Here is a 14,166-nt window from a genome sequence, read left to right as displayed (position 1 = left end):
AGTTGAGGAACCCAAGAATGTGTGTGTCAAATATTATAGCTCAGCAGACTGCCTGGAATTTACGATTAATTCTCAAAGTCAGCAAGAAATCATTTCCTCTTCTCTCTACAAATGATGCCATATATCTAAATTACTGCTAGATTAAACTCCATGCCAAGGGCCACTGGTTGATTTGAGCATCGATAACTGCATATTAGCTGCACCCATGGCCAGATGGCCGCGTGCACGTTTGCGATCACATTAAAAGTTGTGCATTCAAAGGAAGTGCTCAAGGTCATGACATGTGCTGATGAACGAATGCATGTTCTTGCACTCTTGTTATTTGCCCTCTAGTAGTTTTCAGTGCACTTGCTGGTACAAAAAATAAAAGCAAGGAAATGCCTAAAGCATGTAGCCAATCCCTGTAAATTGACTGATTCTTAAAATTTTTGCAGCAGGCGATTCGAAGGGCAATGAACTCTTTTAATGAAGCCATTTGATGTTTATGTGCTTGAAAAGTGTTGCAGGGCCCCTTTAATGGAATTCTTTATGCTAAAGAACTTTGGCATGTACAATAGTTGAAAATGTATAAAAAGAAACGATGTTTTGTGTCTCATAACATTAAAAAGGAAAAAATCCTCAATCTTGATTATGTGCCTTTGTGCATCTGTGGATGTGTGACTTCAATGCGCAACTCTGAAATCTTTGATGGCACAACACATCTTGGTTGCTCTACTTTTACCACCTTAATTAAATGCATTTAAGCCTGCAAAAAACAGATGGCCACTAAAGTTAGAGATCAATTCTGTACTATTTGTCACTTCCTAGGGTAGCACTGCTGTAGCCATGAGAAATATCCTGTGTAAGATAAAAACTCCAGCTGTTTTATTGGCAGAGTCTGATCTAGATGTGTATTTAAGTTCGTTAAATTCTGTCTCCCCCGTTCCTTTCTTTTGTTCTACCTTAGCAGGGAAGCTGAAGGCAAGTGAATTAAGGGCGGACACTGTACTTGGGACGAAATCCCAGATATTTTCATGTGTTCGTAAAGAAAATTCACAGTGTGATTGAGTTTTTGCTCGTTCCAAAAATGTAATTACTGTTCCTCTAAACCAATTAGTTTTTGAGATATTCTAAAATTAATTACGTATTGTTTGCTCGTATAGTGACACAAGAAATTTGTATTGCAGAGCTACTATTGGCACATGCCTGTGTACTAATAAACATAAGCTACACAATGGTAAGAGTGCTTTTTTCGATTTGATTTTAGCAAGGTTTGTTGCACCTTGCAATTCAGTGGTGCAGACCCACCCACTTTATGCTCCAATTTCTGGCAAAAAATTAAATTCTTTAAAGATTTCAATCGAAAATTCACACATACCATTGTGTAAACTAAAGATACAGCTACATGTCACAACAAGAATGGCATTCCTAGCTGCTTTAAGGCAGAGATATTGTTGGCAGACGGTATCAACTTTTAGACAAGTTTGCAACTGCAGCAAAATTTGAATCCTCACAAATCGTGCAAAAACACAAGAAGTTTATTTTGGCCAGACAGTAGCATGGAAAAACTGTTTATTTACAATGATTTGCTAATTCAGCTTTCTCAGTAGGCACCAGGCATGTAGTCCTTCTGCTTTGCGTCACCTAAGTGGCGTTTTTTCAATGGCCGCTGCATGTTTTCGGCAAAGGCACACTTGCGAGCTGATGAAATATGAAATCATGCAAAAACACAAGAAGTCCATTTTGGGCAGACAGTAGCATGGAAAAACTGTTTATTTACAATGATTTGCTAATTCAGCTTTCTCGGTAGGCACCAGGCATGTAGTCCTTCTGCTTTGCATCACCTAAATGCCGTTTTTTCAATGGCCGCTGCATGTTTTCGGCAAAGGCACACTTGCGAGCTAATGCGGTCACCGTGTGCTCGTCTGCTGACTAGGCCGCTTATCAGTTCGGTGTCGCCTATGTGCGATGAATGTGCGTGTGTAATCCGCAATCCATCATATAGTAAAGCGGTTTTCCGGCTTGTTCAGATTGAGTTGTTGATGTCACAGACCGAATTCGTGCACTAGGTCATCAATTTCAAGGCTCCAAGAGCAGCGAGGTGTTAGTTTTCTTTTCACGCAAGATTGCCACATTTTCATGTGGAGGCCACGGCGCAATATGTTCATCGGTGCGGACGCGTTGTTACAAGCACTTTAGCTGTTGCCAGTAGCCTTCATTGTGCTGGCGGCGAGCAAGTTCATCGTAAACGAATTGATTCTCTGTTGTTCGCCGTCGCGCGGCGAACTCCACTCCGACGACGACGACCCGTCACGCAGTTCGCACCAGGCGGGGGGGGGGGGGGGGGGGGAAACCCGCAGCATCCGCGCTTTAGCGATAAGATTGCGCTTCCATTCCACTGTTGTAAAGATTGCTATCTCTCGTAGCTTCACTTCTGCTTTTTTACTTGCCGTCCTGTAACTGATGAAGCTCCAAAACATTGCCGCTTTCAGCGACGTTGTCGGCAACTGACGGGCTCGTACTTGAGTTAGGCCTAGACCGGTGACTCGGCGACCACTGTTGAACGACGCGAGTTTGCTATCCTCCCTGTCCTGAGTGATAGCGGGGCTCTTTCTGAAGTTCACAGCGAGCGAACTATCGCCACACCCGCTTCACAAATTAGTGAGGTGAGGAACTTTTTTACTACGGCAGGCAGTCGACAGCACCATGACAAAATGGCTCATGTCCGTGCGCGTCACGATGAAGAAGCAGACGCCGGAAACGGCACTTTCTAATGGGATGCCTAGGTTTTGTCACATGCCCCAAACAGCCAATAGAATTGCATGGTGGTGCTTCTCGATGACGCGTTTTTGCTGGAAAACCAATGAGCAAGGCGAGCCTCTCGTGGCGGAAAATTGAAGGTGAAGAATGACCCTTCCAAACGAGACCAAGATGACCACGATAGCTCGTGTGTAACAGCAACGGTTCGGCGTGGAAAAAGCGCGACTTTAGCGTTGATATGTGCTCAGATTCATCTCACAGGGGTGTTATAAATTGATTTTGTGGACGAAATAATGACGCGAGAAGCTTGAAACTTCTCAAATAAGTGCAAAAATAGTTGCAGATTCGGAAAATGTCAACTTCGAAAAGTCGGTTTTTTCACAATTTTCGGCCTTTTAAGACCCGTGTCCCCCCTGAAGTAACTAGAAGAATAAGAATGGGGTGGAGCACATTCGGCAAGCACTCTCAAATTATGACAAGTAAATTGCCACAATCCCTCAAGAGGAAGGTATATAACAGCTGTATCTTGCCGGTACTTAGCTACGCAGCAGAAACCTGGAGACTTACAAAGAGAGTTCAGCTTAAATTGAGGACGACGCAGCGAGCAATGGAAAGAAAAATGGTAGGTGTAACCTTAAGAGACAAGAAGAGAGCAGAGTGGATTAGGGAACAAACGGGGGTTAAGAATATCATAGCTGAAATCAAGAAAAAGAATTGGACATGGGCAGGGCATGTAGCGCGTAGACAGGGTAACCGCTGGTCATTAAGGGTAACTCACTGGATTCCCAGAGAAGGAAAGCGGGTTAGGGGGAGACAGAAGGTTAGGTGGGCAGATGAGATTAAGAAGTTTGCGGGTATAAATTGGCAGCAGCAAGCACAGGACCGGGTTAACTGGCGGAACATGGGAGAGGCCTTTGTCCTGCAGTGGACGTAGTCAGGCTGCTGCTGCTGCTGCTGATGATGATGATGATGATGTCCCCCCTTAAGTGAAGGTGATCAATTCGTAAATTTTGCCAGGTGTGGGGTACGCAGTTATAAATTGTGTCCTGCGTTACCGTTTTCATTTTCTTAATGAATGCATAAATCCAGTACTCATTTTGCACATGAACAGTATAGAACCTGCGATTTTTGTCATTCATGACTTTGCTCACAAATATAACGACAGCTCAAGACTCCAGTCTCTTATTTCAAACTGTGCTCTATACCTATTTTTTAATGCGTACCGCCACCACCAACACAGCACATGACAATTATTTTTTTGTTGGATAAATGGCTGCCAACTAATCATCTATTCATTCCAAGTAGAGAGTTGTATAGTAGCATGCAGAACATGGCTGAAGCCCTTGATCTTCAACAGCTTCTGCCATGTTTCAGTTTTGTGACATTGCGTGTTCATTTCGCAATGACAAAACGAAGCTACTGAGTGCATCCACTGTAAATAGAACTGTGGTCAGTAAAAACGTAATCATAATATCCACTCGGTTCTGAAGGCACGCCTGCAACCTATGTTAAGAGTATAAAGTAAATGGCTGAACACAGCATCTGCTGCTGAATAAACCTGGCTTCCTAGGGAACAACCTCATCCATGTGATTGATATGTGGGGTTTAACGTCCCAAAACCATCATATGATTATGAGAGACGCCATAGTCGAGGGCTCCAGAAATTTCGACCACCTGGGGTTCTTTAACGTGCACCCAAATCGGAGCACACGGGCCTACAACATTTCCACCTCCATCGGAAATGCAGCTGCCGCAGCCGGGATTCGATCCCGCTACCTGCGGGTCAGCAGCCGAGTACCTTAGCCACTAGACCACCGCGGCGGGGCAATTTCATCCATGTGATTTATGAGCGACAGCGACGAGGGACAGGATTTGCCATCACAAAAACTCATCTGTTGCCGTCCTGTGTCGTGTCGTGCACTTTTGGAAAAATAGAAAACATCGCTCATCGTCTGTAAATGAGCATGACTATGGTTGCACTCCTAACTCTTGCTTTAGTTGAAATTTTCTCCCGATGCGTATTATCTGGACGTACTTCAAGGAATGCAAGGTATCGACCACCATCTCTACATTTGCATCTCGCAGGAAAAGTTAGACAGCGGCTTTATTTTGTCCTAAATCTTGTTATTGAAGGTTTGTTTTGATGTTTTAATGGTAGCTTGCAACAATTATGGTATCTTGCTGAAATACAAAATCGTCATGCGAAGTGCGTCCTAGCCACTGTAGTGTACGCTTCTGGGCACCCTGTTGCGGTTAAACGAAAGATTGTGAAAAAAAAGGTCGTCAAATGCTTTTGTGGCTTGTTTATGCCACACAAGACAGTAAAAAAATTCGGCATGTTGTCATCTACTTACTCTTAAACATCTTTTTCCAATTTGTAGGGATGCTCACGATAGCTTTCTATCTAACAACTATGACCCTATGTCATCAACATGTGGTTGCAGCTGTCCCAACGCGATGGCGCGACACAGCAAGTTTGTCGCTGTCGCTCAAAAAATGCATGCATACGATTTGGCCTGAATGCACAATCATGGATGGCGACTACACAGTTCTGAAGGCACGTGGGAAAAATCAAACTACTGCTTTGTGCAGCTTTGACCCCTGTTGCTATAGACACAATCGTAGATAGTGTTGATGCAGTTTGTGTGTGTCGAGTAAAATCGAAAACGGAACAAATTCACCAACAGCCGCTGAAGCCTTTGTTTTCATCAATGCGATTTTGGTGAGATTGTGGAAGGCAACCATGATTTTTTGAAGGCCTGCTGCCATTTCACTTGTTCATTAGTGTCTTTTTCTCTCATTTGCATCACACATTTGTTGTGCGTCATGCTGGCATGCTGCGTAGATTATCCGAATCAACTGAGTTGTGGCCAAATATGACCGTGAAGATGGGAGTTAGATGCCATTAAACAGTATATGTGCTTGCTCGAATCAGGGAACACGACCACGTTAGGCAATTAAGTATATTAATGGGCATTTAATTAATGAGCATCTTTTGTACCACTGAGGAATTTTCATTTCTTTTAAAGTATCTTGAAATAACTTAATACAGTGTACGCCACTTATAGTGTAGAACCACTTACAATGCGGTCTTTTTCTACTCCCGTTAACCCTCCCATAGAATCCCATGTATGCGCATACCGCTTATTGTGCAGTTCCCCAGGATGAAAGACCGGTTATAATGTGGTTGCCGGAAATTGTTTGTGACAAACGCGGTAGCGAGCAGCGCTGGGTGCGCCGCTGGGGAGTGAACGACGAGGTCGTTACGGAAGAGGAGGGGACTTGGAGTGAACAAACGAAGGGTGGAGAAAAGAAAAAGAAAACAAAAAAGACCGCGGGCACTGCGCGGGCTCGCTGAGCAAGGAAGGAGGATGGTTGCACCGGTGACCGATAAGCCTTTGCACTGGCGCCGACACGGCTATAGCGTACTACGTCGCTAGCATGGCTTTGGCCGCGCGTCGGTCAACATGGCACGGGTGATCTTGTCTTTATCAACTACATGCGCTGAAGTTTCCAGTCGGGAAAGACGTCGTCGTTATCGCGCTTGCAACAAATATCACGTTTGCTTCCTTGTCCGTATATTGGAAACCTATTTCTGTTTTATGGCGCGAGCTTTCACTTTTGCTGCCAGTGCTCTGTTGTACGCAAGCTTGGCGAGTTGTCGACAGTCGTTGCTGATCTCCTGGGCCGCAAGCGCGAACTTCGTACCACACACGCGGTTCTTGGTTCACTGCTAGTGTGATCTTTTTGACGCCGAATTCTCATGTTTTGACGCCGAATTCTCAACATACCAAAAGGCAAGCTAGGCCTAATCGGCATTGGTTGCGCTTCGAACGGTAGCGGTCGCGTTGAGGTTTGGTACCAAATCGTTGCGGTATGGAATCAAATAAATACTTTGCGGTGGCTGCACTTGACGGGAAGGGATACATATTGTTAAATGAAAACAAGGGCGGCACGTGTAGCGCTCAAATATTGGTTTGCGATTCGATTTTGATGTCTTAAATAAAGTGCATGCCCGTGAAATCGAATAAATGGCGTCTTTCAATGCATCAAATTCTGGACGTGATTTGACATAAATTCTGTGTAATGCGCACCATCGAGGCGGTCTGGTAATCAGATGAATTTCCGCGATGGTGCTTTCATTTGTTATACACCCCACCCCCTTTTCGCGTTCATTTCATTGGCCACGCATTTCATTGGCCACGCGTGTATTTGGACGTTGAATTCTTTTAGCATTCAGAAATTTACACGTTAGCAAGCACGCATTGCATGTTTTGATTGTCGGGCGTGCGAGCTGCATGCTCAACACGTTTTACGTAAGTGCACTTGAAAACTGTTGTTTTGGTTATAGTGTACTACCGCTTATAGTGCAGATAATCACGACTCTTGTGACTTGCGTTATAAGCGGTCTATACTGTACTTAATATGTTCATTAAGAACAATGAATGAAGCATGTGTTTTTATTTTTTCAGTCTGTCCATAATCGAAATTCAAGTGAGTAATCGAGGAAAGTAGAAAATTTCTTTGTTTATGTGAAGATTTTTCTCATGTTATGAGAAAGGAGTGTAAAGTATTAAAAGCAGATGGGCAGGCAGTGTTATTTTTATGATGGTTTGTATTGGAGCCCTCTTACTAAGACTTGAGGTCTAGAGCTTGCACTTACAAGAATGGTGCTGTTCGTCATTTTACTGCCGTCTCAATCTGCAGGATGGCACATGGGAAATGGATCTAAACCTTGACATCAACCTGTATGTGGACATAATTCTGCGTACGTTGCTCGACTACAGTGGGAAGCGGTACATTATCCTTTCCTGCTTTCACCCAGACATCTGCACCATGTAAGTAGCCTAGACCAGTGGTGTTTATGTGGGAGTCTGTGGGCCTCAGGGGGTCCATGAAGCTATTTTCGGTGGTCCACTAAGCTCTCACTTAGGGGGAAAGAGGGTGGGGTGCGGGAGTGTTTTTTGAAGCCATACTACGCCCAGTGACAGTGGCCCCTTGCAATTTTTTGTATGTTTCAGTGCATACCAAGTTTGCACGTGGCGGAGCTGACTTCATAAGATGGTTGTAAAGCTCTCGTTGCTGTTTTATATACTCTACGCATAGCATGCTTTTCCCAGTGACAAGCAGAGCTAAAAACAGGTTTAATAGGGCTGCAGACATAGTATAACTAATCAGCAATCTTTCGAGATAAAGTTGATGCGGCATTTTACCGTGATAGCATTAAAGAGCTCGTTTTGCGGAAAATCTGGCGCCCGCATCGTTAGTTGGAAGGAAAAAATCGACCGCCTTTGTGGGACCGAAAAATTGAGAAAGATGTAAACAAAATAAAAATTCTGGGTCTGAGTGGGGACCGAACCTAGATGTTTGCGTCGCGAACGAGTGTTCCACCACATGGCTTTGCCTCTGCTTGTGAATGCGGTGAAAATAACTTCCTCTGCTTGGAAATGCAGTGAAAGTAACTTCTCAGCTTTACGAACAAACACATCCTGTATACATGCTTCACAATAGAACATGAAATATTGTCATAATAATGCGTGGTACAAGCATACATTGCCATCAAGCATCATAATATGGGATTATTATATTGACTTCATAGTATAAATCCAGTCACCCACTACAAAAGGCACACACCCTACTGCACCCATAAGGCCACGTAGCGGGTGCATAACAAAATCGAAAGAAAATCATACACCAAGTGTTGGAAGTATGCACTAGGAACAAAATATTGCTATCGCGTTCAACTCTTAGAGGTGACGCTTAAGGGTCCCCCAATTGTCGGTTTTTTGTCAGGTATAGGCTTGTGCGAATAGTGAATTTCAGGTTCGAAGCAAATAGCGATTTTGGTCGAATAATTGTGAATTGAATTCGAAAAGCATATATTGTCGCGACGTGAAAATAACAGGATACAGAACGACAGTGCGACCAGGAAAAACAAGGTCTGTATTAATAGAACAAAAGAGCAGACGCTTCGACTTCATCTTCTTCGAAGGAACCGGGGTTGCTGTCCACGCTCATCACTTCGTCGTCCTCTGCCTGCTTGCCCGGCCTTTAGCCGTGACATTAGCCTCCCATTCAAGAAAGCATCGTCTAGATGCTTTATAATCAAAGTGGTTTGTACTCATTTGAAACGCATGAGTTCATTAGGAGAAATAAGGCTTCATCCGAACCACGTAAAAAACTTCTGGAGCATACCTTCGAGACCTTAAGGGGTGCGCAGTATCAGAAACAACTTCATAATTAATGCAACTGAGACATTGTAGAACTTTATAGGGCCCAAAGTACCGTCTTAACAGTTTTTCTGAGAGGCCACGGTGCCGAATAGGAGTCCATATCCAAACTTTCTCTTCTGGCTCCTATGAGGCTGGTCGGTGACAAAGGTTGTACCGTCTTGAATCGTAGTCCTGCTGGCGATTAATACGTAGGCGTGCAAGTTGTCGGGCTTCTTCAGCAAGCTGGGTGATATAATCAGCATCCGTTTAGGCATCTTCGCACTCGTGCCGCAGCATAGCATCCAGCATAGTGGTGACTTCACGACCATGAAGAAGGCGGAATGGTGTTCTTCTTGTTGTTTCTTGATGAGCCGTGTTATAGGCAAACGTGACATATGGCAAGATCTCGTCCCACTTTTTATGCTCCACATTGACATACATACAGAGCATATCCGCAAGTGTCTTGTTGAGATGCTCCGTAAAACCATTCTCTTGCGGATATTACATAGTTGTTTGCCGGTGGGATGTGCCACTATGTCTATAGTTCGACTGCGAATGCAGTTCCCCTGTCAGTTATTACCACTGATGGAGTGCCATGCCTCAGCACCATATTCTCTACGAAAAATCGGGCTGCTTCACTTGCCATGCCTTTCTCCAGAGCCTTGGTTTCGGCCTATTGAGTGAGGTAGTCGGTGGATACTATAATCCATCTGCGACCTGTCGATGAGGTTGGAAATGGGCCCAAAAGATCCATTCCGACTTGAGGGAATAGAGTAACAGGCACGTCAATAGAATGGAGGAGGTCTGCTGGCATGACGGGTGGGACTTTTTTGGGCTGGCAATCAAGGCACGTCTGAACATAGTGTTAAATGGTCGCCGTCAGTCTTGGCCAGTAGTATTTCTGCGTCATTCTGCACAGTGCACGCGTGTAACTTAAGTGGCGAGATGTTTGTTCATTGTGGCATGCCTGTAATACTTCCCTCCTTAGAGATGTTGGGACGATGAGTAAGCAGTCGTTTCCGTGTGGCGTGAAGTTCATCTTGTACGGGACGTTGTTGCGCAAGCAAAATGACAGAAACCCTTTCGCAAGTAGTCTCGGTACAGCTGAAGTGCGACCCTCCAAAAAACGAATTATGAGTTCTAGATACGGGTCGTCTCGTTGCAGCTGTGCGACAATAGCAGTGTTTACAACTCGGACAGAGGCTGTATCGTCATCTTCTGCCGTTGCAGGTTCGTATGGCGCACGATAAGAGCAATCGGCATCTGAATGTCGCTTCCCCGATCTGTAGACCACCAGACCACTGTCATGTCAAATTCTTGAAGCTTCAGGCTCCAGCGCGCCAACCATCCTAAAGGGTCTTTTAAATTCGTCAGCCAGCAGGAGTGATTGTCGCTTACATTTAAAGGACGATCATACAGATATGGGCGGAATTTTGTAACTGCCCACACAACCGCAAGGCACTCTTTTTTTTGTGGTTGAATAATTGTTTTCCGCACGGGAAAGAGTTCTGCTCGCGTAAGCAATTACTCGTTTGGCGCCATCCTGCCGCTGCACGAGTACAGCTCCTAAGCCGACATTGCTAGCGTCAGTGTGTACCCTTGTCGGGGCGTCATCATCAAAGTGTGCGAGGACTGGTGGCTTCTCAAGGCATTGCTGCAGCTCATCGAATGATCTTTGCTGTTCTTCATTCCATACGAATGCGACGTCTTCTCTGGTAAGGCGGGTCAACGGCGAGGCAATGTGCGAGAAGGTCTCAATGAAGTGTCGGTAGTATGCACACAGTTTTAAAAACTGTCTGACCACCTTTTTGTCAGTTGGCGCTGGAAAATTCGTAACGGCAGCTATTTTTTCAGGGTCAGGCTGCACACCTTTACTGCTGACAAGATGCTCCAAGAACAGAAGCTCTTCGAAGCCGAAGTGGCATTTGTCTGGCTTAAGTGTTAGTCCGGCGGAACGGATAGCTTGAAATACTGATTGCAGTCGCCTTACATGTTCGTCAAATGTGACAAAAAATACGATGACATCATCTAAATACACTAAGCACGTCTGCTACTTGAGGCCTGATAGTACGATGTCCATTAGCCACTGAAACGTTGCCGGTGCTGAGCACAAGTCAAATGGGAGTACCTTAAATTCAAAAAGGTCATCAGGTGTCACAAAAGCTGTTTTCCCCCGGTCTCTTTCATCGACTTCTATCTGCCAATACCCACTCCTTAGATACATCGACGAGAAATAACGCGCATGCCATAGTAAATCAAGTGAATCGTCGATACGTGGAAGTGAGAAGACGTCTTTTTTTGTCACCTGATTCAGCTTGCGGTAATCCACGCAGAAACGAAAGGTGCCATCTTTTTTCTTCACTAATTTAACCGGCGAAGCCCATGCCCGAAATTGGGTTTTTGCAGCACTCCGGTAAAATTACGAAAGTAGCGACAATATCTGAACTGCCGATATTAATTCGAGCGGTACATTTGCCCATCGACGTCACCAATTGACCCCCTATGGTTCTTATGTTTGGGCCCGTCTATATTGTTCTGACTTTCTTGAGGCAGTCGGGGAGTTCATGGCTGATAATAGAGAAGTCTGCACCAGTATCTACCAGTGCTGTTACTGGGGGTCCATCTATACAAATGTCTAGATTGGCGCTTACGATTTCCGTTGATGTCAGTGACGTCGTGTCATCCTTGATATCGTCTGTCGTACGATCCACGGTATTATCGGTCGTATCACGTTGTAGTGAAGATGTTGGGGGTGTGGGTGTGGTAGCATCTCGACGAGCGGCAACCTTCCCCCCCAAAGGTCGCTGCTGTTAGTTTTCTCGACGAGGGCTGTCCTGGACCACCTCGGCGTAACTGCGCTGCTGCAGCGAGTTAAATGCAGGTGAAGGAGAGTGGGGTCGACGATATGGCACATCGCGTGGCTGTGCTTGCGGGCCTGCACTGCTGTCACAACGGTTATCAAAATAAGCACAAGGGGAGGTTTGTAGAAAGTTCTGATGTCTATGGTCGCAGTATGGGCAAATGCGGAAAACATGGCTGCCTTCTCCGCAATGGAAGCAAAGTGGTCGACGGTCGATGGTGTGCCACAGTCTGTCTTACGAATGAATGGTCGACTGGTGGGCATCTTTTGTGACCAAGATGCAGATTTCGGCGGAGTGTACATCGGCGACGTTTGCATAGGCACGTTAGACTGTGGATACGGCAGCGGCGGATTGGAAGCTGGGGCCCACGGCTCATTGTAAGGCCTTTGGCTGACGTTGCGATATGCCAGTAGTAACGAGTTGTACGTCACTGGAGTGGGTTGATGGACGGCCGATGCGTAGCTTCCAGACCGCTGGTCTGAGAGGGATTCGGGCAACGAAAATGCCTGGCGGAGTTCTTGCCGCACAAGTTCTGCAACACAAGCCACAATATTTTCTTGCGGAGTAACAAAGAGGTTTCGAATCTCCTCACGAACCACCTCAAGAATGAGCTCACGCAGAGAACACTCACTGCTGGCAGTCAAAGCGGCTGGGAGATGTGTTGTTTGGTAGGTCGTGGTATCGACGCCGTCACTTCAGTGCTCGCTTGATTGTCGTAGCCTCTTCGATAAATTCCGCTACACTTGTTTGCAGGTTGCGTAGAAGACCGGCAAACCGCTCTTCTTTGACGCCCCTCATCAAATGTCGGAGTTTTTTACCTTTAGGCATCTCGGGGTCAGCCTGCCGAAATAGGCGGGTCATGTCCTCCGCAAACATGGCGACGCTCTCGTTCGGTTTTTGTATGCATGCCTCAATGAGCTGCTGAGCAGAATCGCGGCGGTCGATGTTTGCGTATGTCCCGAAAATTTACTGCCGAAATTCATCCCACAAAGCATTGACTCGTGGTTTTTGTACTGTGTACGAGCGCTGTCTGCCAAAGCAAAGTAGACGCACGATAGCTTTTGTTCAGTGGTCCAGCGGTTGGCCTTGGTGACTCACTCATACTGGGCTAACCAGTCCTCAACGTCTTCATTAACCTCACCATGGAAGGTCTCGGGAATTCGAGGCTGATCAACAGTAAGCTGTGAAGGCCCTCCAGTAGCCGTTTCTCCAAGCACGATGTGTTGCTGGTGAAGTTAGAGGTGATCGCCTCGGGACTAAGTCCTCGCTGTCGGCGACTGTAGCGGTGGACAGGAGTATCCACTGCAGGAACGGGTTGCGGTGGCAGACTCTAAGTGCCAGGGCGCGGCAGTGTCCCGAGCATCAGTTAGAGAAGTCCAGCACCTTCACCAATGTCGCAACGAGAAAATAACAGTATACAGGATGACGGTGTGACCAGGAAAAACAAGGTGTCTATTAAAAGAACAAAAGAGCAGCCTCTTCGACGTCCTCTTCCTCGAAGGAACCGTGGTTGCGGTCCACGCTCATCACTTTGTTGTCTGTCCTCTGTCTTCTTGCCCGGCTTTTAGCCGGGACAATATTATAAAATAAAATGAACATATTTGTCATGACCTAACAAACCTGCACAATGTTTTAAAAAATTAAGAAGAGGCCTGCGCTAATACAATTTTTTTTTGCATTAAAGAAAGTGGCAACAACCTCGAATAGTAGCATAATTCGACTTTCGCTAGAATGCAAGCAATAGCCTGTAAAATATGTTACTTTTTGAAATTTTCTATGCTTAGAGCATGATGTCACGGGGTCGTGACGTGGCCGAAGACAGGAGACTTGGTGTTGGGATTTAACTGTTTATTTGGGCGAACCTGTGCCCGGTAAACGGAAAGTCCAATTACAGCAGCAGTCTTGCACAGATAGCAGTCTCGGACTGATAGCGGCGGACGGAGCGTCGGCCTTCGATCAACAACTGACAAGCGGTGAAGCGGGTCGGCATTTATACTCTTGCCGTCGAATGTTCTAGCGTTATCGCTGGCGGTGGCGTAGGTTCCAGAACAATCTGTACCGTTCGCACAGTGGGCGTGATCTTATCGAAATGATCTACTACAGTCCGGAACCTTCTCGAAAACTGCAGGCGCGGTTCGCGCTGAGAATCGTGTGATGTTTTGGGACGATAACAAAAACTTGGGAAATGGAACGTGGCATTATAAGTAGGTATAACAAGATTTTAAAACTTATGAGTCGACGTGAGGGCAATATCCTCATTAAACCTTGACATGGGGCTTCATGGCAGTGCTAGTTTGCCCTGGACACGTGTTTTCACGGTGTAGCACTGCTTCACTACAGTGTAACTACTTTCA

At 45.7% G+C, this 14,166-nt stretch overlaps 1 protein-coding gene across 7 annotated transcripts in view; it reads left to right on the top strand.

Annotated features, from left to right (window-relative positions):
- Positions 1–14,166, top strand: part of LOC119160977 (glycerophosphocholine phosphodiesterase GPCPD1) — a 159,156-nt gene that overhangs the window by 109,678 nt on the left and 35,312 nt on the right. For all 7 annotated transcript variants that reach the window (XM_075880260.1, XM_037413272.2, XM_037413271.2 and 4 more), the window contains one exon: positions 7,447–7,577. In XM_075880260.1, coding sequence (XP_075736375.1) covers positions 7,447–7,577 — 131 coding nt within the window. The remainder of the gene's footprint in view (positions 1–7,446; positions 7,578–14,166) is intronic.

Source organism: Rhipicephalus microplus, chromosome X (assembly GCF_043290135.1).
Source record: "Rhipicephalus microplus isolate Deutch F79 chromosome X, USDA_Rmic, whole genome shotgun sequence".
In the NCBI taxonomy this organism is placed as follows: Eukaryota; Metazoa; Arthropoda; class Arachnida; order Ixodida; family Ixodidae; genus Rhipicephalus; species Rhipicephalus microplus.
This window is presented reverse-complemented; position numbering and strand designations above follow the sequence as displayed.